Consider the following 20,629-nt stretch of genomic DNA (forward strand, 5'->3'; position numbering starts at 1 on the left):
GGGCTCCCCTCTCAAGCCCTCCCCCTCCGCCTGGGCTCCCCTCTCAAGCCCTCCCGCTCTGGGCCGCTCTCTCCCCCTCCCTCCCTACCTCAGTTTCTGGATGTTGGAAGAAACACCTGAGAGGCGGTAGATTCCATCCACAACCCCATGGGCCTCAATGAACTCTGAGCAACAGCGCAGGACTTGGGGAACTAGAAAGGATGATGGGGCCGGGGCAGAAAAGTCCATGATGAGGTGAGGGGGGTGAGCATTATAAAAGGGGCGGGTGAAGAAGAGAGCCAAATGCATGGGGATGCCTCACAGGGGATAAGATTGGGGTGGTCTCCGGAGGGTCGTTTTCACTTTTAAGTTACTGACTGGGAGACACTTTCTCTGCAGACAGCACTTCCTAAGAGAGTCTGCTGGCTCTGGAATTAGATGAAACCTCTATTCGAATCCTCTCTGGCCCTTACTAGTGATCATGAGGTCAATGACTTAATGTTACTGAGCCTCAGTTTTCTCCTCTGTAAAATGGGGGTAATACCTGCAGCACCTGCATCATAGCATTGTTGAGAACGTCATGTAAACTCCAGCTCTCACAATGTACCCATGGGGAGAGAACACAGAGGACTGGGAGGCTAGGGAGTGACCCACTAACTCAGGGCCTGGGCCAGGACCTCACCATCTTGGCCAGAGTTGCTGAGGTGCTCCCCAAGGTCACACCCAAAGACACGCTGCCGAAGGATGCCCCGCTGCCTCAGCCTCTGACGAGATGGGCGGGAGCGGATGAAAGAACGGAGGAGGCCTGCAAGCTTTCCTCGGGGCCGGGGCACTGCTCAGTGGTGGTTGTGGTGGGAGAGAAACAGGGGACTCAGTTTGAGGGAAAGGCCCAGCAGCAGAGGGGAGGGGTGGGCTGGGACAGGGCCCAGGGGATGAGAGCCCCAGTTGTTACCTGACGTGAGAGAGGGAGGGCCCTCCCTTAGGGGAGCTGGGATGCTGGAGGAGGGGCCATCAGGATCTGTGGGGGGAAACCAGCATGGATGGCTTGAGGTCCCTACCCCCTGCCCCACCCTCTCCCCTGGCACTGCCCACTTGTTGTTACCAGCTTTGACCCCCAGGCCTGGTCGCTCGGTGAATAGCTCCACACACTCACTAGGGAAGAAACCAACCTAAGGGGAAAGATCAAAAGCCAAAAGTCAGATGGTCCAACATTCTTCGAGGTCCTTGCCCTCTTAGGTTCTCACCGGCCCCCTCTTTCTACCTGGAATCCATGTTTCCCACGCCACCAGCTTCGGTCCTCTGTGGGTGGCATGTCAATCACAGAGACAATGTCACCAACCTGAGAATGGGGAGCAAGTGGGAGTCAGAGGAGGGTCAAAATCCAGAACAGGCCCTGCAGTCCCTTCCCCTGAAACATTACCTCAAAGGACAGCTCATCTGGGGCCTGGGCTGTGTACCGCTTGACCACATGCGCTGCAGCCACCGCAGGAACGTTCAGGGAGGCCTCCTCACTCAGTAGCAGCCGATGGCCATGGTTATCGAGCTGGTGGCGGGGCAGAGGGAGATGGGGCTGACGGCCCCACTGGAGGCACACCACCTACCACTCACAAGCATCTTTCCTCTCTCATCTTCCCAGACTTTGCCCAAGCAGCTTCTGATACATATATTGTGCCCCCCATCCCCCGGCCCTGCCCCTAAGCCCATACTCTTCACCAGAGCTCACATCTGCTTCTGGGCCCAGAGACACACAGACAGCCATAACCAGCTCTTTCTGCTTAGTAATTCTTTGCCTTTCCTGCCCATAGCCCTTTTGTCATGCATCCTACCCTTCACCTAAACACTTAGCCTGGCTCACTTCCCACACCCCAATCTATTTCCTTGCATCCTTCACATTCTGCCTCTCTCTCCCTCCCTCCCTCCCTCCTTCTCTCTCTTTCCCTCCCTCTCTCTCCCTCTCTCTCTCTCTCTCTCTCTCTCTCTCTCTCTCTCTCTCTCTCTCTCTCTCTCTCTCTCTCTCTCTCTGTCTCTCTCTCTCTCTGTCTCTGTCTCTCTCTCTCTCTGTCTCTGTCTCTCTCTCTCTGTCTCTGTCTCTCTCTGTCTCTGTCTCTCTCTCTCTGTCTCTCTCTCTCTGTCTCTGTCTCTCTGTCTCTGTCTCTCTCTCTCTCTGTCTCTGTCTCTCTCTCTCTCTGTCTCTGTCTCTCTCTCTCTGTCTCTCTCTCTCTCTCTCTCTCTCTCTCTCTGTCTCTCTCTCTCTCTCTCTCTCTCTCTCTCTCTCTCTCTCTCTCTCTCTCTCTCTCTCTCTCTCTCTCTCTCTCTCTCTCTCTCTCTCTCTCTCTCTCTCTCTCTCTCTCTCTCTCTCTCTCTCTCTCTCTCTCTCTCTCTCTCCCTCTCTTTCTCTCCTCTCTCTGACTCTGTCTCTCTCTCCCTTCCCTTTCTTGTTCTTTTTAGTGTCCGCGTGCAGGTGCATACACACGTACACACACACGTACACACACACACACACACACACACACACGGACTCCTACTTCCATCCAGGTAAGCACAGGGCCACAGTTGAGGTTACTGTCCACCAATCCAGAGAGGGTTTCAAGATACTGTAGGAGTAAGGGTACTAGCAGCTGGATGGGGAAAAAAGTGGAGCAGGGATTAGGTGGGACTGAGAAGCCTCCCTTCCCTCCATCCCTCACTGTCGAAATACTACTTTGCCCAGTTTTGAGGCATAAGGAGCAAGGCAGAAGGTGGGACTTTACCTGGTTCCGGGAGCCCTCCGGAGCTGGAGGTAGTTCTGGAAGGCGAGAGAACCGACGGTCAAAGATACAGCGATGGAGATGGCTATCCAGGGAGCGGAAATCCTCATAGCTTCGGACAACAGGCCAGGACCGGCCCTGGGGGAAAGAGTGATTCAAACGGTTAAAGTGACAGATCGGACTCATAACTTCAGGCTGGAGAAGGTTTGTGGGTCAATCTGTGACAAACTGGGAGTGAGGCAAGGTCACCAATCAGTTGGTAGGGCTGAGAGGCAAAATGTGGAATCAAGGGTCTTACCTGACAGGTCACCTGGACCCCAAACACCAGCTCATTATCACTAGGAAGACTGGAGCCTTCACGATCTGGAGATAGCAGCAGCTAAAAGGGAAAAATCAAGGACCCAAGGCCCAGGACATGCCATCCTTCCAACATTATCCCCGACCCCAGTGGCCTAAAGCCAAACACACAACACACAATAGGAGAGAGCGCAGGCAGATGGCAAATGGGCTGCTCTGGGGGACAGGGTCATCTTGGACATGGACATGGACATCTCATGCTGTCATGCCCAGATCAGGGACCCCAAGTACCTGAATGTGGCCAAAATCAACATTCTCATAGTGGAAATGGGCGCAGTCAGCCAGCCGGGGAAAAGGGCCACGAGGGGTGGAGATCCTAGGGATGTAAGTCACAGATCACTCTGAGCACCTTGGCCTAGGTCCCTAAGCTGAACTCAGAACTGGGGAGACCTGGCTGAGCTCAAGCTATGGCCTCACCTCCTACAATCCCAAGCAGCTCCCATTTCTTCCTACCTCTTGCCAGGTTTCCCCTTCACATTAGATCCCCCTGAAGGGGGTAGGGGCTGTACAGGCCCCTCCCCTGGACCATCCAGGTTATCTGTGCTTCTGGCCTGTGGGAAGAGAAAGATGCCTGAGGAATGCCTAGCCCCTAGCTAGAGTGTCCCAGGACCCGAGTGCTACAAAGGAGGCCCAAATGCTATTTTTTCAACGGCAGAACCAGAGAACAAGACAAAGTGGCCAAATTTGTGGCTGAAATAGCACTAAAGAAAGAAATCCAAGAGGACTTGAGCGTAAGCAAAGGCAGGGCCAGAACATTCCAGACACGGAAGGTGACACTCCCCTGTGCAATGAGATGTCAGGAGGCGCACAGAAGAGAAGTCGCGCGTGTGAGCGTGTGGGCAGGGCGAGGGGGAGGGAGGACTCTGGACAGAGAGAGTGGGGGAGAGGAGGCTGTAGGTAAAAACAGCAGTAGTAATTATGTAATGCTACTCCAAGCCAGGCACTGTCCTGATGCTTACTAACATTATCTCAACTTATCTTTGCATCAGCCCTAAGAAATCTGTGCCATTAGCCCTACTTTACAGATGAGGAAACTGAGACAGACAGACAGCGTCCTGCCCTGGGTGACCCAGGCAGTGGGTGTCTGAGGCAGGGTTCAAACTCCAATGACTCCGGTCCAGCTTTCTATCCATTGCACCACTGGCTCCAAGACCCCCCTAATATGGGACAGGAAGAAAGGATGCTGAAGGGGCATAGGGAGTGAGGCATTCTGTGCAGGCTGGCAAATCAGGAGGGAAGCTGGTGTAGGCAGAGCGAGCATCAAATAATGTCTGGGTTGGCCAGAGAAAGAGACGAGGGCCAGTAAGGGGAGGGGAAGGGTGAAAGAAGAGCCCAACTGGGCAGAGATGATGAGTGAGCCAAATGGGGCTGGGTCAGGGTGGGCACAAGCCCGGATAAAGTGGTAGAGACAAGACAGACATTGAGAATGGCCAGGCTGGAGGCAAAGGATGGCATGGAGGTAGAAGGGCCACAGGGCATAGGGTCAGAGTAGCAGGCTAAGGCTGTAGGGATGGGAGTAAGCTATGGCTGTCTGCGTGTGTGTGTTCCTGTGGCTAGAGCAGAGACAAAAGAGCACTCAGGTGGCCTGAGGTGATAGTGTCACCAGGCTGAAGTGAGAGGTCAGGGTGGGATGAAGAGGAGTCATGGGGGATGGAGCAGGTTGAGGGGAGGATAGATAATGGGAAGATGTGGCCAAGGCCAAGGAGGTCAGGCAGGGTTGAAGGGGAAGACATATCAGATTTAGAGGATAGAGTAAGCCTGACAGGATAGAAGAAATCTGGACTGAGGGGAGAAGAGAGCCCCACTGAGGGGGAGGATGGAGACCCAGGGAGGGGGGATGGAGACCCAGGGAGGGGGGGATGGAGACCCCGAGAGGGGAGGATGGAGACCCAGGGAGGGGAGGATGGAGACTCACTGGGGGAAAGATGGAGACCCAGGGAGGGGGGGAATCAAGACTCACTGGGGGGAGGATGGAAATCCAAGGAGGGGGGATGGAGACTCACTGGGGGGAGGATGGAGACCCTGGGAGGAGAGATTGGAGACTCACTGGGGGAAAGATGGAGATCCAAGGAGGGGGGATCAAGACTCACTGGGGGGAGGATGGAAACCCAGGGAGGGGAGGATGGTGACTCACTGAGGGGAGGATGGAGACCCCAGGAGAGGGGAATGAAGACTCAGGAAGGGGGGATGGAGACCCAGGGAGGGGAGGATGGAGACCCCGGGAGGGGGGGGATGGAAACCCTGGGAAGGGGGGATGGAGACTCACTGGGGGGAGGATGGAGACCTCCGGAAGGGGGGATGGAGATTCATTGGGGGGAGGCCGAGTCCCCGTCGAGCCGCAGGGTCCGCCCCGTCCCCGCCGCCCCCCACATCCAGATAGACGCCCCAACAGACAGCCGGACACCGCCCCCGCCCGCTCACCACCATGGCCAGTCGCGCTGCCGCCGTCACCCTGTCACCCCCGGCGGCGAGGGGCCCAGAGGGGACCAGGCCGCGCTCCTCCTCCCCTCTTCCTCCTCCTCCTCCTCTTCAGGCCGGGGCCTCCTCCTCCGCTGCCTCCACCGCCTCCACCGCCGCCATGGCGACACAATGGGGAGAGGGGTGCGCGGGCCGAGGCCACGCCCCTAACGGCCCCAACAGTCGGGCGCGCGCGGGAGGCGTGGACTGGAAGGGCGCCGGCCAGCCAGAGGGGCGGGCAAGTCCAGGCCCCGCCCCTCCGGCTTCTCATTGGCCACGGCCCCACAGGGCCCTGCCCACCCGGTGTGGCCCCGCCCTGTCGTGCCCGCATCCCAGGAGCTGTCCGCACCGGCTGTCAAACAAAGCAGCTCTTGTCCTGAGGGAGCGGGGGCTGAACCCCGAGGGGAGGGGAAGGAGTACCGGTGTCCTCCCGGCCTCTCGGAGGGGCCGCGTGGCGCCAAGTGGGGGGATCGCCGGCCATCAGAGTCCAAGCTCCTGACCCTGAACCGACGCCGGGTCATTGACTACGTCGGGACCCTGGACAGTTCCCTGAACCTCCCTGGGCCTCAGTTTCCCAATTTGTAAAATGAGGAGGGTGGTTTCTGAGGCCCTGTCCAGCTCTAGAACAAGGGTCGCTGTCTCCACAAGAGCCCCTCTCCTTTCTGAAACCGACCTACCCCCTACAGACTTGTAGTCTCATTTCCAAAATGTCCAAACCTTCTTCCCATTCTCCCCTTCTTCCCTGGGGGATGGAGAACATCTGCCCCAGGATCCTGAGGGCAGGTGCCCCGGGAGGGTCCGAAGAAGCCTCCTCCAACAGATCCCAACCCTGACCCCAGGCTCTGCCTTCCCTTCCTCCCCCATCACCGAAGAAAGCAATTCTGATGCAATTTATTGAACATTTATTCCTCAATCTTATGTCTGCTGGAGATCTCCTTGGGAGAGCCCAATGTTCCAGCTGGCTGGAAATTGGGTCCCAAGTTCTCAGGGTTCGTGGGCTTGGACAGGCGCTTGTCAACTTCCCTGAGGAGTTGAAGGAAAAGGGTTTGCAAAGAAAGAGGCAGGGGGTACAGGCAGGGACAGAGGATTGGAGGAAGGCTACATAGGGGCCCGAGCCAGAAGGCTCCTAGGAGTGGGGTGGGGGTGGGGGATCCAGGAGCATATCTCTCACTGAGGAGGGGCTGTCTGTGGGAATGTGAAGAACGGTCACCTCAAGCAAGACCGAAGTTCTGAACGCCGGGCCCGAAGCACCTGCAGCAGACCATCCTCTTCAAAGTCTGTCCCATCTGAGTCTGGGAAGGACAGGAACAGGGACGCCCTCATGGATCTCCAGGAATGTCACAGATGACCCACACCTGCCCCATCTCTTCCTGATGTTCTCACCTTCTGCAGCCTCTAGTAACCCAGAAGCCAAAGCTAGCAGCTCCCTGGGGGGCGGGGTCTCAGCAGAAGGGGGGGATTCACAGGGGGAGGAGGGGGAGTCTTCTGAAGGTCCTGGGAAGAGACGAGCAGCTACCACCTGCTCCAGGGTCCCTCTCAGCAGCGGCCCTGGCCTGGGAGCATGGCTCTTGGTACCTGGGTTCTGGGCCTTTCTGGGCCTGTGGTTCTGCCTCTTAGGCTCAGAGGAACCCCTAGAACTTGGGGAAAAGGCCCCAGACTGTAATCTTTTGCAACCTGTTTCTGGAGAGCCAGAGTGGAGATGGAAGGGGTTCTGACATGTAGCAAGGGAATTCTGAACTGCCGGCTGGGGACTTGGCTGGGATGCACAACATGGGGCAGGGGGATTTGGCTGAGGGTTACAAAGAGGCACCACAGGGCTTGGGTGGGGAGGGCATGGCTGAGGAAGACTAAGAGAGACTGGTGGCTTTGGCTGGGGAATATTGAGGGAAACTGGGGAACTTATCTCATGTGGACAGAGGAGAACAGGGCTCTGCTGAGGCCCATAGAGGGGGCCTGGGGCAACCTGCTGGGGTCCACAGAGGGGGACTGGCGAGACCTGCTGGGGGCCACAGAGGGGGACTGGGGAGACCTGCTGGGGCCCACAAAGGGGGACTGGGGGGACCTGCTGGGACCCACAGAGGGGGACTGAGGGGACCTGCTGGGGCCCATAGAGAGGGAATGGGGCAACGTGCTGGGGCCCACAGACGGGGACTGAGGGGACCTGCTGGGGTCCATAAAGGGGGGCTGGGAGGCTTGGTTGGGGGTTGCTGAGGGAGACTAGAGGGTTCAGCTGGTTGGCAACAGTGGGTCCTTGGGCATATATGTGGTGAGGCTTAGGCTGACCATGGGTCGTAGTGACCTGGAGAAGGAACACACAGAAAGATCTTTGAGGGGCTGTGACTCCCCTATATCCTGCTCCTATTCCCAAGTCCCCTGGGTGTCACTTGTACTTCATACCAGGGCCCTGCTGGTGAACCAGGACTGTACCTGGGGCCCATCTACACACACCTCCTGGGCCAGTTCCATCTTCCTTCGGAGACGCCACTGGGAGAGGATATCATCCTCTGGGTGGGCCACAGATGGCAAAGGGACCTGGGTCCTTGTCAATGGGGCTGTGAGAAAGAACTTTGGTTTCAGACTGAGGCCAGGATATGTGTGTGTGTGTGTCCCACAGGCCCACTGGGGATGTGGAAAGGAAAGGTGTCAATCTCACCTGATTCCCTAGGGTAGGGGCTTGCTCCAGGGTCAGAGGTGAAGGGTGGGGAGGGGAGGGCCTCAGAGCTGACTGGGATGGAGATGACTTCATTACTGCTGCTGGAAGAAATCTCACTGGCGGAAAGGAGCAAGACATAAGGGTCAGAGGAAGCCTAGGGAGGGGTCTGTCCAACAAGCCTTTCTTAAGCTTCTTCTATGCCCAGCCTGGCACTGCCTTGGTCTCTGGGCATTTGACTGTCTCTACCCATAAAAATCTTCTGTTCTAATAGGGGGCCAATGAAGATTACAGCACATACACAGAAGAAATAAAATACTAGCAGCAAACACTTATATAAAACTTTAAGGTTTGCAGTTACAAATATTTTCACAACACCCCATGAAGTAGGAACTATTATTATCCTCCTTTTACAGATGAGGAAACTGAGGCAAATAGGATAAAGTGACTTGCCCAGGGTCACATAGCTAGTAAGTGTCTGAGATATTCTAGCAGGAAGAATATTGGAGGGAGGGTTACATAGGCATGGGGGCAGGAGATGGAGGGCTGTGTATGTGCTACTGCCACTGGTCAGTTTGACTAGAATGCAGGTTAGGAGTAAAGTGAAGACCAGAAAAGGGCATGGAGGCCTGATTCCAGGCTGAGGATTTTCATTTTTATCATAAACAGCAACACAGACCCACTATAGCTTTGAGGGAGGGGAGGGGGGAATGCAGGGGGAACCTATGACTAGGAGAGGAAGTCACCTCCGGAGGAGAAGCTGGACTGCCCTGTCCTGGAGACTCAGGGTCTCAAGGTCCAATGCAGATGTGTCAGAGACTTCCAGTGGAGAAATGTGGCCCTGGGCCGGAAAAGGAGGAAAGGCCAATGGCTCAGGCCCCAGAAGGACGTCAGTCAGCAGTCACGTCCCCATTTCCCAGAGACATTGCTAGGGAGGGAGGTCCAGAACCAGAGGGTCCCTGCAGGCCTGCTCTACTATGGCCCCCTGGGACAGGAGTCCAGAAGCCAGGCTCTACAGGTCTTTAGGCTCTGAACTCAGTCTCCTTATTGCCACAAAGGAATGACAAATCCCTCATCCCATAAAAAAGCCCTCTGAGGGTCCCCGTTTTGGAGCTGGGCTGTCCACCCCCAAGCATCAGTCACCTTGTGTGCCCCTGATATGCAGGCTTCCATCCTAGACGCTCCTTCTCCCTGTAGCACCGTCGGGGTGGGGGTGGCTGGGTTGAGGCTGCCTCCTCTGGCCTTTTCATCTTCAAGAAACAACCATCACCAGCCTCTCTCCCAACTCTTTGTGAGATTCCCATCTAGACCTGCCAGTCACCCTCGAATTCAGGCTTGCTGTGGGCCCTGGTTCCCTGGGCAGGAGGGAGGTTGGGGGTCCCCGAGCAACGGACAGGGGCAGGTACCTGCTGAGGGACCAGGGCAGTTCAGGGCTGGGGGCTGCAGCCACCAGAAGTCAGCAGCTGTGGGGCCTGCTGCCTGCCGCTCCTGGCGGCTGGTGGGCTGAGCCTGCCGGAACCGAGCCATGTACCTGTCCCAGGAAGAGTGAAAGGGGTGAGGCCCAGTTCGGGCTGGGGAAGCACCTCACCTCCCATGCCCTGGGCAGCAGGCCATGTCCAGGAGGCTTACCTCCTCCCAGTTTCTGTTCTTTCTACTCACTTGGCAAGCACAGAGTCTCCTAATTGTTCTGTTTGTTCTTCAGAGGGATCAGAGGGGGATGAGAGGCTTGTGGAAGGCCATGACTCATCAAAGTCTGGGGATGTGGGGGCTGGAGAAGCTGGGGGGCTGAGCTGAGATGGTCGTGATGGGCTTCCCTGGAAACAGGGAAGAAAAGCTGGGTTCCAGGACCTCCTCCCAGACCTTCCTCCCCACCCCCTCCACAAACCAGCTCCCTGGACCTATCAGTAACTCCTCAACTCTGGTCTAGTCTCCACCATTGGGGTAGTCACTGAACCTGGCAAGCCCATTTTTTCTATTTCCTTCCTGCCTCAGGTGTGGAGGGTAGAAAACATCTCTCAAGTTTTGGAAGGCCAATTACTTTGACAAAGGAGGAAAGGGAGGCCTTGGGAAGTGACTTATTCAAGGTCACACAGTTAAGTGGTAAAAGGAAGAGCTGAGATTGAAACCCTTGCCCACCCTCCCTTTGACACAAAATCTAGCCCTGTCCATGGTTCCATTATATCTTTCAATAGGAAGAATTTTCCTCACAACATCTCAGGAGCCAGTCATCAGAAGATTATTCTCTCAGAACCATTTTACAGATGGTAGCAGCTTACTGACTTGCCCAAGGGGTCACACAACTCCAAGCCCAGTGAGTCCCCTGACTGCAGGATCAGCAGCCCGGGGGCTGGAGAACTGAGCAGGGAAGAGAGGCAGCTGTGCCGAGGTGTCAAGGTCACTCACTGGGCCTGGAGTCAGACCCTCTCTGTAAAACAGGGGTTGGGCTAGATTGCTGAGGTCACGTGCAGCACTACATTGTATGATTCTCTGACTTACCGTCTGATATAAGCCGTGGAGGGCACTTGGATACAGCCACGACTCCATGATTTATTTTAACAAACATTAAGTATCTATCATGGGGACAGCTCTGGGCTAGGAGAGCAAAGTCTCTGCCCTGTCCTAGCTTCCTCAGAGGATACAACACCCATACCAAAATGGGGAGGAGGCCCATAGGCACTTGGGGCCTGGGTCTTAGCGTCTCCACCTGTAAAATGTCTTCTTAAGCCTCGTTCCCCTCCCATGTGAAGTCTGCTGCTTCTCACACCCCACACTCCATCTCCCAACTCCATGCATTTGTCCCGGCGGTGCCTCATGCCAGGAACTCCCTCCCTTCTTACCCCTGCTCCCTGGTTTCCTTCTATCATCAGTTTGCAATCTGCAAGATGCCTTTCCCAGGCTCCTCAAGCTTAGGGCCTTTCCTGCAGACTATCTCCGGTGCTCCTGTCTTTGGTTCATACCTAGTTATGTCCCTCTGGAGAGCAGGGACACTCCTCTGACTTTCTTTGTGGAGAAGGGGTGCATGACAAAGAAATGCTAGTCATTGATTGGCTCCTGATGCACAGTCCTAACCTTAAAACGTTATGTTAATGGGAGGTGAGTCCCAGGGGAGGCCAGCGGAGAACGCTGGGCGTAACCTCTTGGCCGGGGTCCCTCTGGACCTGCAGGCTCGGCTTCTGAAACCGACAAGGGAAGGACTGCGGCATCGGGTGGCCTGCAGGGGGCGCCCCTGTGTTTCCCCGGGGACACTGGGGCTACGATTTATAGATGTAGAGAACGGCGGGGACAGTGAGGACCCACTCTGAAGATGAAGAAAATGGCACCGGGAGACGGGCCCGGAGCAAGGAACAACCACCTACCACAGTCCGGCTCGGGCCCAGCAGCCGGTCAAGCCTCCCTCCCGGTGGCACGCGCCGGGGGCGTGTCCTTACCGCGGTCCTGACCCCCCCTCCTCGGTCTCGCTCTCGCTCTGGGGACGGGTGGTAATGGCTCCGCCTGCTCGGGGGAATGGCTTCGCAGGAGCTGCCCCGGAAGGAAAATACGGCTAGGCTGGATAGGGAAGAAAGGGGCGGGGCTAGAAGGGCCAGGAGCGGACTACGATTCCCAGGAGGCTCTGGGGCTCTTGGAAACAGTAGTTCCCGCCAGGGGAAGCTCGCCCCTCCTAGGGCCCAGAGGCCCGGTCCTTGCCTGTTGTCCATTCCGCCGCAGGCGCCGCAGCCTCCGCCGCCGTCACCTCCTCCAACCATTCCTCTCTCTTCTCCCGCCTCCGAGCCGGCGCTGTCCGACGCTAAGCAACAGTCCCCTCAAACCCGCCCCCCTCACCGGAAGCACCGGGGCGGGAAAGGGGGCGGCCTCGTCACCCTACCAACAGCCGCGAGGTGCCGATCCTGAGTGCGCTTGCGCAGATACTGCCTTCGAACTGGCGGGGGGTGGGGGTGGGGTTCTATGAGGGCGGGACTTCAGAAGAAGGCAGGCGCCTTTCTATTGGCTACTCTTCTTTCTAGGACCGTAAATAGGGATAATGATTGACCAGGGCTGGGCCGCCAGCACTGAGTGGGTGGTTGGGGGCGCTCTCAGAAGGAGAGGTCCGGGATGCCTCGCGGGGCAAGAATTCTGCCCTTTCAGGGGATAGGACTCTCGTCCGAGCAGCCCGGCCTCCCTTTCCTGCCCAAGTCCTTGCGTGCTCGGGGGGTGCCTCGGTGCTGCGGAAGCCCCTGGCACAGAGACTGCTGCATCCTGCTCCCCAGGGGCCCTTCTCACTGGCTGCCCCCTTCTCCATGTCCCCAACCCCTCTCACCGGGGACCTTCAGTCAGGGCCACAAGTAGGATCCAGAGCTGGGAGTTCGTTGCTCCCATTTTACAGGTGTCGAAACTGAGGCCCAGGAAGTTCGGTGGATCCGAGCCCGAGCCTGGGACGCCGTCCAGTGCCCCGCGCTGGTCAGCGGGGCGCCCCCTTTGTTTCTTCAGCTGACCCCTCCGGGCGCCAGGCATTCCTGGCGCCCGGGCCAGGGTGCCCACAGGTGGCGGGGATCAGCGGGCCGAGCTATTTCTGCCCGTCCCAGATGCCCCCTGGCCCCGCGCCGAGGGGTACAGCGCGTCCTAGCCTCCCTCTCCGGGGGCCGTGACTCACCGCCTTGAGTGGGGGCAGGGTCGCGCACCTGGGGAGGGGGCAGGAGGGGCCCGTGTTAGGGGTGTGCTTGCGGACTGACCACCGGGCTCGGGGGGAGCCCGGGGTGGGGGCAGGGCAGCTGCGGCCCTTCCTTCCCTGGATGGGTCTGGACACGGTCCGAGGGCGGGGGAGGGCTGGACCTTCAAAGAAGAATTGTCTCCAAGGAGGCCCCCACATTCCCAGGGACGGGACGTCAGGGAGCTTCGCAGCCGCCCCACCTGGGGCGGGGCCCCCACCCCTGCTCCTCTCCCCCCTAGAGTCTTGGGAGCTGCCCATATTTATGGGCTGGGGAAAACAGAGCCTGGATCCCTAGGTGATGGGAGCGGGAGGTGCCATGATCCCTGGATAAAGAGGGTGCCCCCCCCCTTCCAAATGCCAGACCCATGGCCTCAGCCCAGCCCCCACGCGGGCAGGCAGGCCCCAAATGGAAACAGGACCTGCTAGGCAGGCTGCCTGCGTCACTACCCAGATCTGTAGCTGGGCCCCGGGGGTGGGTGACTTAAAGGAGCAGGCGGCCCGATACCCAGAGCCGCCGTGGACTCCTGCAGGGAGGTGCACGGCCACCGGCCTGGGACCTGCCGCTGCCCCACTGAGCACCAGGCGCTCCCTGCCCGTCCGGGCCTCCCGAAGCTCTCGCACGTTGGCATGGTTGTCCATAGCGCTCCCTGTCTACACTAACCAGGCCCCACAGTTCTTAGGGGAAAGGCCTTGGGTGGGGGTCTTAGCCATCTAGGGGCTTTAATAAACATCTGTGAACATGAAGTGTGCTCGCTCGACTCGAGGTCTCCCCTAATTGTTGGGTGTTTCTCATATCAGGGACTCTCCCTTCCCCTCCCTCCTCTCCCGGCTGGCAGCCAACTCTCCGGAATCCTGCTCAAGGGGGAAGGGAGGGGCTGGGAAGGCGGGGGCCTGCTATAAAGGGTACAGGTCCAGTGCCCGCTGGAAACTTGCTGCCGCCCAGCCTGACCATGGAGATCCCTGTACCCATCCAGCCATCCTGGCTGCGCCGCCCGGCCCCGCTACCATTCCCCAGCCTGACCACCCCTACCAGGCTCTTCGACCAGCGCTTTGGGGAGGGTCTGCTGGAGGCTGAGCTGGCTGCCCTCTGCCCTCAAGCCCTAGCACCCTACTACCTTCGAGCACCTAGCGTGGCCCTTCGGGCAGACCCTGGCTCTGGAGAGGTATGGCCCTTCCCAAATGCTCTCTAGAAGCCCCCTTCCTCTCCCCTCCTCTACTGACTCTTAAGGGCTCTTTTTTGCTGAATGCCTACTCAGCTGAGAGGGGGAGGCGCTTTTCTCAAGTCCAGAGAAGACCACCTGATTGCCAAAGGACCCCAGGTCAACTCTAGAGAGAACCCCTACTCCATTCAAAGGCTTGGGGCCTCTTAAAAGGGGGGGGCATTCCCCATCCTGACCCCTCTCTCCAGGAGATTCCTTTAGTCATATTGGGGTCATCTTCAGGTACCCCTCTGGATCGCCCTGGAGCCCTCCTTACTGAGCATCCCCAGCTGTACCCCTCCTGAGCTCCCTAACCCCTAACCTACAGGTGACCCTGGCCAAGGGGGAGTTTTCAGTGTTACTGGATGTGAAGCATTTCTCCCCAGAGGAGATCAGTGTCAAGGTGGTGGGGGGGCATGTGGAAGTGCACGCCCGCCACGAGGAACGTCCGGTACGTGTATGTGGGGGAGGCTGGGGGAAGGACAGAGGGCAGGGGGGAGTGGGGAAGGGGTGCAAGGGCATGAGTCACCCCGGCCTAAAAGGGGGACGCTATCATGTTGCAGGATGAGCATGGCTTCATCTCTCGGGAGTTTCACCGCCGCTATCGCCTACCAGAGGGTGTGGACCCTGCAGCAGTGACTTCAGCCCTGTCCCCTGAGGGGATCCTGTCTATCCAGGCCCTAGCCACCACCCCTGGCACCCAGGCAGCTGAGCGCTCAGTGCCCATTGCCCAGGGGTCAGCACCTGGGGCTAAGTAGGAAGGGCAGTGGGGCCGCCGACCCTGCTCCCCCATATTCTATGCTCTAACCACCAATCTCTGACCCCCACCATCACCCCCCAGTCCCAAACATTAGCCCTTCTTGCCCATGGACAGGTACAGCCTGTCCTTCCCCCTGTCCCACCCCCAACTTTCTCCCAGTTTTGTCCTTCCCCCACCCAGCACAGGCTCTGGAGAGGTCCTGCCTCCAGGATCCAATAAATGCAACGGGCCTCTCCCCTGGCTAGAGTCAGATGTGTGGGCCTTAGGAGGGGAAAAGAACAGATGGAGGGGCTGGGCTGGGGGGGACACTTTTATTGGGGGGAGGTCACTGGCGCTCATACATCTCACGCAGAATCTTCATGCTCTCAGAGTAACGCAGCTGGTTCCGATGAGAAGCCTCCTTCCACCTAGAGAATGACAGGCCGTCAGGGTCAGGGATGGCCTGGGATGGGGCAGGGGAGGGTGTTAAAGGGCTAAGCTGGGAGGCACATACCTCTGCCTGATACGTTTCCAACGTTCCATATTGCGGTAGATAAGGGAGGACATGGTTGGGACTGTCTCAGGGGGCTGCGTAGAGAGAGAGAAGCAGAGTCTGCTTTACAAATGTCTTCTTCCCCCTGTGGTCTGAGAACCCTCTGGTGGGTCTAGGCTCTACTTACTGGGTCCTCAGAGGCCTCCTGGCCCTCTGGCCGAAGTGGGGAGGGGATTCTGGGGCAGGGGGCGACGGGGGGTGGAAGCTTGTATACATCTCGGCCCTTCCCGTTGGTGACCTCGGTCCCCTTTGGAAACAATCAACCCCAAAGTCCCTGTGTCAGGTCCTGTGTGAGGAAGGTGAAACCCTCCTCCCTCCTTGCCCCTCACCCTCGGCATTCTCACCTCCTCATCCTCTGGCCGAGGAGGTGGGGGGGGGGCTGGGAGAACGCTCTGGCTCCCGGACAGAGGGGCAGTTCCTCATCCAGGCCCGGCAGATGGGGTAAAGAGGCGTATTCTCACTGAACTGGGCCAGGTCCACACTTCGGTCAAATAGCTTGATGGTATAAGTGTCTGGTTGGTAAGGGTTAAAGGCCATGCTGAACCCAGTGGTTAATCCAGCTCTCCCTCCCTTCCTGTCCCAGTCCCACTTTACAGATGAGGACACTGGGGTAGGCTAAGCTGGGATTGGACCTCGGGCTTCCTAACTCTCAGGTCCACAGCTGCCTGTCCTTGACAACCCCCTTCTCACCAACCAGCACTTACTGGGCCTCTGCTGTCCCCCCTCTGCAAGCCCGTCCTCCATCTCCTTCCTCTTCTTCCTCCTGTGATGGGGGAACCTGGCCGATGGCCTGCAGGGAACAAGGATTGGGAACTGATCGGACAGACAAAAGAGTCAGGAAGGACAGGACTGGACCTAGCCACTCCCAAGGCAAAAGAGATATCAAGGAGAACGGGAAAGGCCTCCTGCCAGGCTGTGGACTCATGACAGGATGAAGCCAGGTTTGGGAAGGCCTGGAATGCCAGGATGAGGAGGGTATGGAATATTTGCAAAGGAACAGAAAACCTGGAGCAGACACGCCTTGGTCAGACTGGAATGTAGAATGAGGAAGGGAGAAGAGAGGAAGCCCCCCAGATGGAACCCACATAAAAGCCACCTCTCCCCCAGCCGGGGGGGGGGAGCGAGCTTACCGTTTGCCAGCTGATGGGATAGAGCAGTCCCTAGGGAGAAAAAAGCCAATGTCAGTCCAGCCCATGGAGCGCCAGGGGCCCACCCAAACCTGGCCAGTGACCTACTTGCTGTGAGCATCTGAGGGCGCTTTCCCAGCCTCCTCGTCCAGCTGTTCCCTTTGGGAGACAGAATTACAGAAGGTCAAGCCTTAGGGTTGACCTCCCAACCCTCCTGGCTTGGCTCCCTCCAAGGTCTCCTGAAGCAGTCCGTTCTTCAGCTGGAAGGCTGACTAGCCTTTCTGTCCATCTGTCCCTTTGCTCAGAGTTCTGCCCCCCAGGGGCACAAGGCAGCCTGGAAGTCGAGGAACTAAGTCTCCTTGAGGCTAAGCCTCGCTTATCCCTTCACCAGCCCTAATCACTGAACTACCCCTTCTCCCCATTTTACAGATAAATAAACAGAAGCCCAGAGACATACAAGGACTCCCCCTAACACCACAAAGCATGCTGCTGGCTGGCATGAGAGCACAGCCCAAGGCTCTCTCCCTGAAGCTGCCTCTGATCGGGTAGTTTCAAAGCCCTCCCCCCCCCCCTCGGGACCCCAGCTTAAGCTTCGAGCAGGGCTTCCTTGGGGAAAGAGAGTCTCCTTGGCTGGACCCACGGGGGGCCCCCTGCCCTCACCGGTCTACATCACTCTTCTCCAGTAAACACTGCAAAACGGCATCCAGGTGGTTCCTGGCTTTGGACATCTCCAGCTCTGGGGAGGGGAAAGACCAGAGCCTCAGGCCACGTCTAGTCACTTGAAGGGAGGTCCTTGAGTTCCCTGTGAGAAAGCTGAGGCCCAGAGTGGCCACATGGGCAGAGCCAGGGTCTGTGTCACACAGTTCCCATCGTACAGACATGGGAGCAGGAAAGAGGGGGGCCTGACGAACAGGCCGACTCCCAGAGGGAGACCCCAGCTTGGCCAACCCCACAAGGGAGACCCCAGCTAGGCAAACCCTCTGGCTCGGGTAGACCCCAGCTAGGAGACCCTCGGGTTTGGGGACTGGAGATGGACAGGCTGACCCCAGGATGGAGACCCCAGCTAGGCAGACCCCCAGCTTGGGGCCTGCCCCCTGAGCTCCAGCCCCCTCCCCATGTTCTAGCAGTGAGCGAGCCCAGATGGGCGGCATCTGCTCCTTGGGGGGGAATCAGCTGAGCCTAGAAGTCCAGGCCTAGCTCCTCCCAGCCCCTCACCCACCAGAAGCGATCCCTGGGACCATCCGAGGGCCTCCCCACCCAGGAAACCTTAGCCCCAGGCCCCAGCTTTCCTCCCTGACTTGCTTGGTCACCAGGACCAAGGCCCCATCTCTCCCGGCTCCCTGGGGTCCTAGGTGAAGCTGGACATCCTCCCTTCCCAGGAGAGCACCTTTGTCTGTCTCCCTCCACCCGTACACGGCCCCCTGGACGCTCCCCAGAGGTCTGGGAGCCTCCCTGTGTGCTGGGGGGAGAGCAAGTCTCCACCTGTATCTAGCCTCAAGTCCTTCCAGGCACAGCTCCCAGTCTGCCTCCTCCAGGCAGGCCTCCCAGATCGCTCCCTCCCTTCTCCCACTCCCTCCAGCAGGTCCGGGACCCCTTTTCTTCCGGGAGTGCCCCTCCCCCGCCCCGGGCTGCCCTCCCTCCTCTAGGCAGTCCTCCCAGATTGCTTCCTTCTCCCTGTAGTCATGCCCCACTGCTCCCTGCTCCTTCCTCCTCCCCCTCCCTCCTTGCTCCTTCCTCCTCCACTTGCAGCCACTTGCACCAGCACTGCTCGCACAACTTCCTCCTCCTCCGGGCCGCCCTCCCAGATTGCTCCCTCCTCCTCCGGCGTCCCCGGGAGCCTCCTGATCCTCTCTTACCTGACTTCTCCACTTTCACCTTCACGGGAAACATCGCTCCGGTCGGGCTCCGGTTCCGATTGGGGCAGCGGGGTATCCAGCAGTGCCCCGGGGCGGGGACGGGGGCAGGGGTCAGGGGTCAGTGCGGGAGGTCCGGGGTCAGAGCTGGGGCTAGCCACGAGGCTGATCAGAGGCCACGTTTGGGAGGAGAGCTTCTCTCTCGGCCCAAGGAGTCCCACCTTCCCAGCCCCGGACGTGGGGACCGGCTCGGACTTACAGCTCTTCACCTCCGCCTTAGGCCACCGCAGCGGCTTAGCTCCCACGGTCTCCCCCAGGTCCTCTCCCCCGTTGCTTCTATTGGGCAGCAGGGCCGCTCGTCTACAGAATGGACCAATCAGAAGCCGACAACGGCCACCACCCGCTCGAAGCCCCACCCCTAACCATTCTTCCGGAAACCAACTAACGTCCCCCGGCCTAGCCGCGCGGCGCCTCATGGGAGGTGTAGTTCGTGCCCCGACCTTTCCTTCACGTGTCCCCTGAGCCCGGCCGCGCGAGGCACTATGGGAGGCGCAGGCTGAAGCTGCCGCCACGGCTCCTGGGACTTGTAGTGCTAACGGCTTAAAGGGGCTCCTAGAAGAAAAGGGAAGGAGAAAGGGGACCTCGCGCCAGTTCTGCGTTGCTAGGCAACGAATTCCGCCTTTTTAAACAACCGGGCAGCAGTTGACTTCTCTAGTCTAGGTGCATTTTACAGATGTTAAAAGTGAAATTTATACTGTTGGGTCATTCTGCTGCCAAAGGAGGTCAATTGTGAACTGAACCCATAGGGCTTCCAGATCCTGCCACCCCGCCTGGCCCTTGGGACCCTCAATCATCTGCCCGCAGCTTTCATATACTCTACAGTCCGGCCAAATGGGACAGCTGTGCCCAGAATCCAGCCCTCCCGGCTTAAATCTCCTAAACACCCTCAGCTTCAATCGGTCGAGGTGACCTTTCACTCAGGTGACCCTTCCAGCTCTAAACCTATGACCTTCTGCTCTCCCTCAGTCCATCCCTCATTCCTGGAAGTCAACCTTTCTACGTCTCTACTTCTCAGAAGCCTTGACTGCTTTTCCTACAAGGTTCACCTCAAATGTCACTTTCCACAGGAGGGCTCCCCGAACTACCTCCCAGGTGTTAATGGCATCCTTCCCAGGAGAATGTTAACTCCTGGAGAGTGGGAATGACCTACAGACCAGCACAGTGTCTTAAGACAGATATGGCTAGAACACAAGTTTCTGTCTTTCTTTTGCATTTGCATATTTTATTAATTCTCTGGGGCACCTAGGTGGTATAATAAATAGACCACTGGGCCTGGAGTCAGGAAGATCTGAGTTCAAATCCAGCCTCAGACACTTACTAGCTGTGTCTCTGGGCAAATCACTTCACCCTGTTTTCCTCATCTATAAAATGAGCTGGAGAAGGAAATGGAAAACCACTCCTATATCTGTGCCAAGAAAACCCAAATGGGGGTCACAAAGAGACACAATTGAACACCAAATACATTTTCTATCTCTACATTTGTGTGTCTTCTACCCTGGTGTTAAAGAGCTTACTTGCTTGGAAGTTCCCTCTACTAGTGAGACCCAGACCCTAATGGAATCACTTGAGCATCTTCCCTATTTTACAGCTCGGGAAACTAAAGCCCAGAGAGGAGGAAGGACTGGTCCAAAGTCACAGCAAACCAGTAAAAGGGTAAATTAAAAGCTAGGTCTGGACTCCAGAACCAAGCCTCTTTTCCCTATAATACCATCATCTCTTCTCCCTTTACTGAAGTACCCACTCCACTGAGAGGAAAATTAACAACTTTGGTAGTCCACGGGTGAAATGTGTTTTTGCTGGACATCATAGTGGTCAAACTTCCCATCACTGGGGCCTGTCAAAGAGATACTGGGTGACCACTTGTGGACAGGATTCTTGCTCAAGCAGGGTCTTTCCAGATTTGAGATTCCATGATTCTGAAGTGTGATTTCTCAGAGATTTCAGTTTCTCCATTTGTAAAATAGGAAGATTCCACCCCTCCCAGGTAAAAAAAAAGGGAACAGGGATCAGCAGAACTCATGAAATATCCTTTTTTAATTATTATTTTTTGGGAGTCTCAGTGGAGGCTACAGGGAGAAGTGGGAAATTAGTCGGAGACAGATGTTCTGGGGAGCCAGCCTGGCCAAACAAAAGGCTGGGGACATGAAGGATGTTAGAGCTTCATCTTTGGAAGCCATACTGACCTAGTGCTGTAGGTAAGGCAGGGTGAAGGGAACCTGGCCAT

General features: G+C 57.6%; 4 protein-coding genes across 5 annotated transcripts in view; 1 reads left to right on the forward strand and 3 right to left on the reverse strand.

Moving 5' to 3' along the window:
* The window catches only part of ARHGAP33 (Rho GTPase activating protein 33), a 12,192-nt gene extending 6,503 nt beyond the window's left edge, over positions 1–5,689 (reverse strand). The window contains exons 1-12 of the mRNA XM_069078523.1: positions 5,505–5,689; positions 3,537–3,634; positions 3,315–3,399; positions 3,025–3,105; positions 2,730–2,864; positions 2,505–2,597; positions 1,400–1,522; positions 1,241–1,318; positions 1,082–1,148; positions 932–997; positions 662–811; positions 89–191 (exon numbers count right to left, since the gene is read on the reverse strand). Coding sequence (XP_068934624.1) covers positions 89–191; positions 662–811; positions 932–997; positions 1,082–1,148; positions 1,241–1,318; positions 1,400–1,522; positions 2,505–2,597; positions 2,730–2,864; positions 3,025–3,105; positions 3,315–3,399; positions 3,537–3,634; positions 5,505–5,510 — 1,085 coding nt within the window. The 5' untranslated portion in view covers positions 5,511–5,689. The remainder of the gene's footprint in view (positions 1–88; positions 192–661; positions 812–931; positions 998–1,081; positions 1,149–1,240; positions 1,319–1,399; positions 1,523–2,504; positions 2,598–2,729; positions 2,865–3,024; positions 3,106–3,314; positions 3,400–3,536; positions 3,635–5,504) is intronic.
* Positions 5,690–6,425: 736 nt separating this feature from the next.
* On the reverse strand, positions 6,426–12,116 carry PROSER3 (proline and serine rich 3). 2 transcript variants are annotated; one of them, XM_069078546.1, is made up of 11 exons: positions 11,875–12,116; positions 11,547–11,736; positions 9,850–10,004; positions 9,597–9,721; positions 9,334–9,440; positions 8,937–9,031; positions 8,194–8,309; positions 7,989–8,092; positions 6,924–7,839; positions 6,751–6,832; positions 6,426–6,563 (listed from the first exon to the last, which is right to left on the reverse strand). In XM_069078546.1, the coding sequence occupies exons 1-11, from the start codon at positions 11,931–11,933 to the stop codon at positions 6,443–6,445; spliced, it is 2,070 nt and encodes a 689-aa protein (XP_068934647.1). In that variant the 5' UTR covers positions 11,934–12,116; the 3' UTR covers positions 6,426–6,442. The 2 variants fall into 2 exon arrangements, with proteins under 2 accessions (XP_068934647.1, XP_068934645.1); XM_069078544.1 differs by having other exon boundaries at positions 7,968–8,092.
* Positions 12,117–13,697: 1,581 nt separating this feature from the next.
* On the forward strand, positions 13,698–15,073 carry HSPB6 (heat shock protein family B (small) member 6). The gene is made up of 3 exons (XM_069078657.1): positions 13,698–14,037; positions 14,402–14,524; positions 14,637–15,073. The coding sequence occupies exons 1-3, from the start codon at positions 13,825–13,827 to the stop codon at positions 14,829–14,831; spliced, it is 531 nt and encodes a 176-aa protein (XP_068934758.1). The 5' UTR covers positions 13,698–13,824; the 3' UTR covers positions 14,832–15,073.
* A 57-nt stretch (positions 15,074–15,130) lies between these two features.
* On the reverse strand, positions 15,131–18,717 carry LIN37 (lin-37 DREAM MuvB core complex component). Its single transcript, XM_069078593.1, is given in 10 exon segments — positions 15,131–15,240; positions 15,327–15,400; positions 15,493–15,612; positions 15,710–15,742; positions 15,744–15,877; positions 16,070–16,155; positions 16,496–16,525; positions 16,601–16,651; positions 17,153–17,305; positions 18,349–18,717. Coding segments are annotated over 9 exon segments (678 nt in total). The 5' UTR covers positions 17,221–17,305; positions 18,349–18,717; the 3' UTR covers positions 15,131–15,158.
* Between the last annotated feature and the right edge of the window lie 1,912 nt (positions 18,718–20,629).

This window comes from Petaurus breviceps, unplaced genomic scaffold (genome assembly GCF_028583685.1).
Source record: "Petaurus breviceps papuanus isolate PSGF00001 unplaced genomic scaffold, PetGlider_PUasm1.0 91041, whole genome shotgun sequence".
NCBI lineage: Eukaryota > Metazoa > Chordata > Mammalia > Diprotodontia > Petauridae > Petaurus > Petaurus breviceps.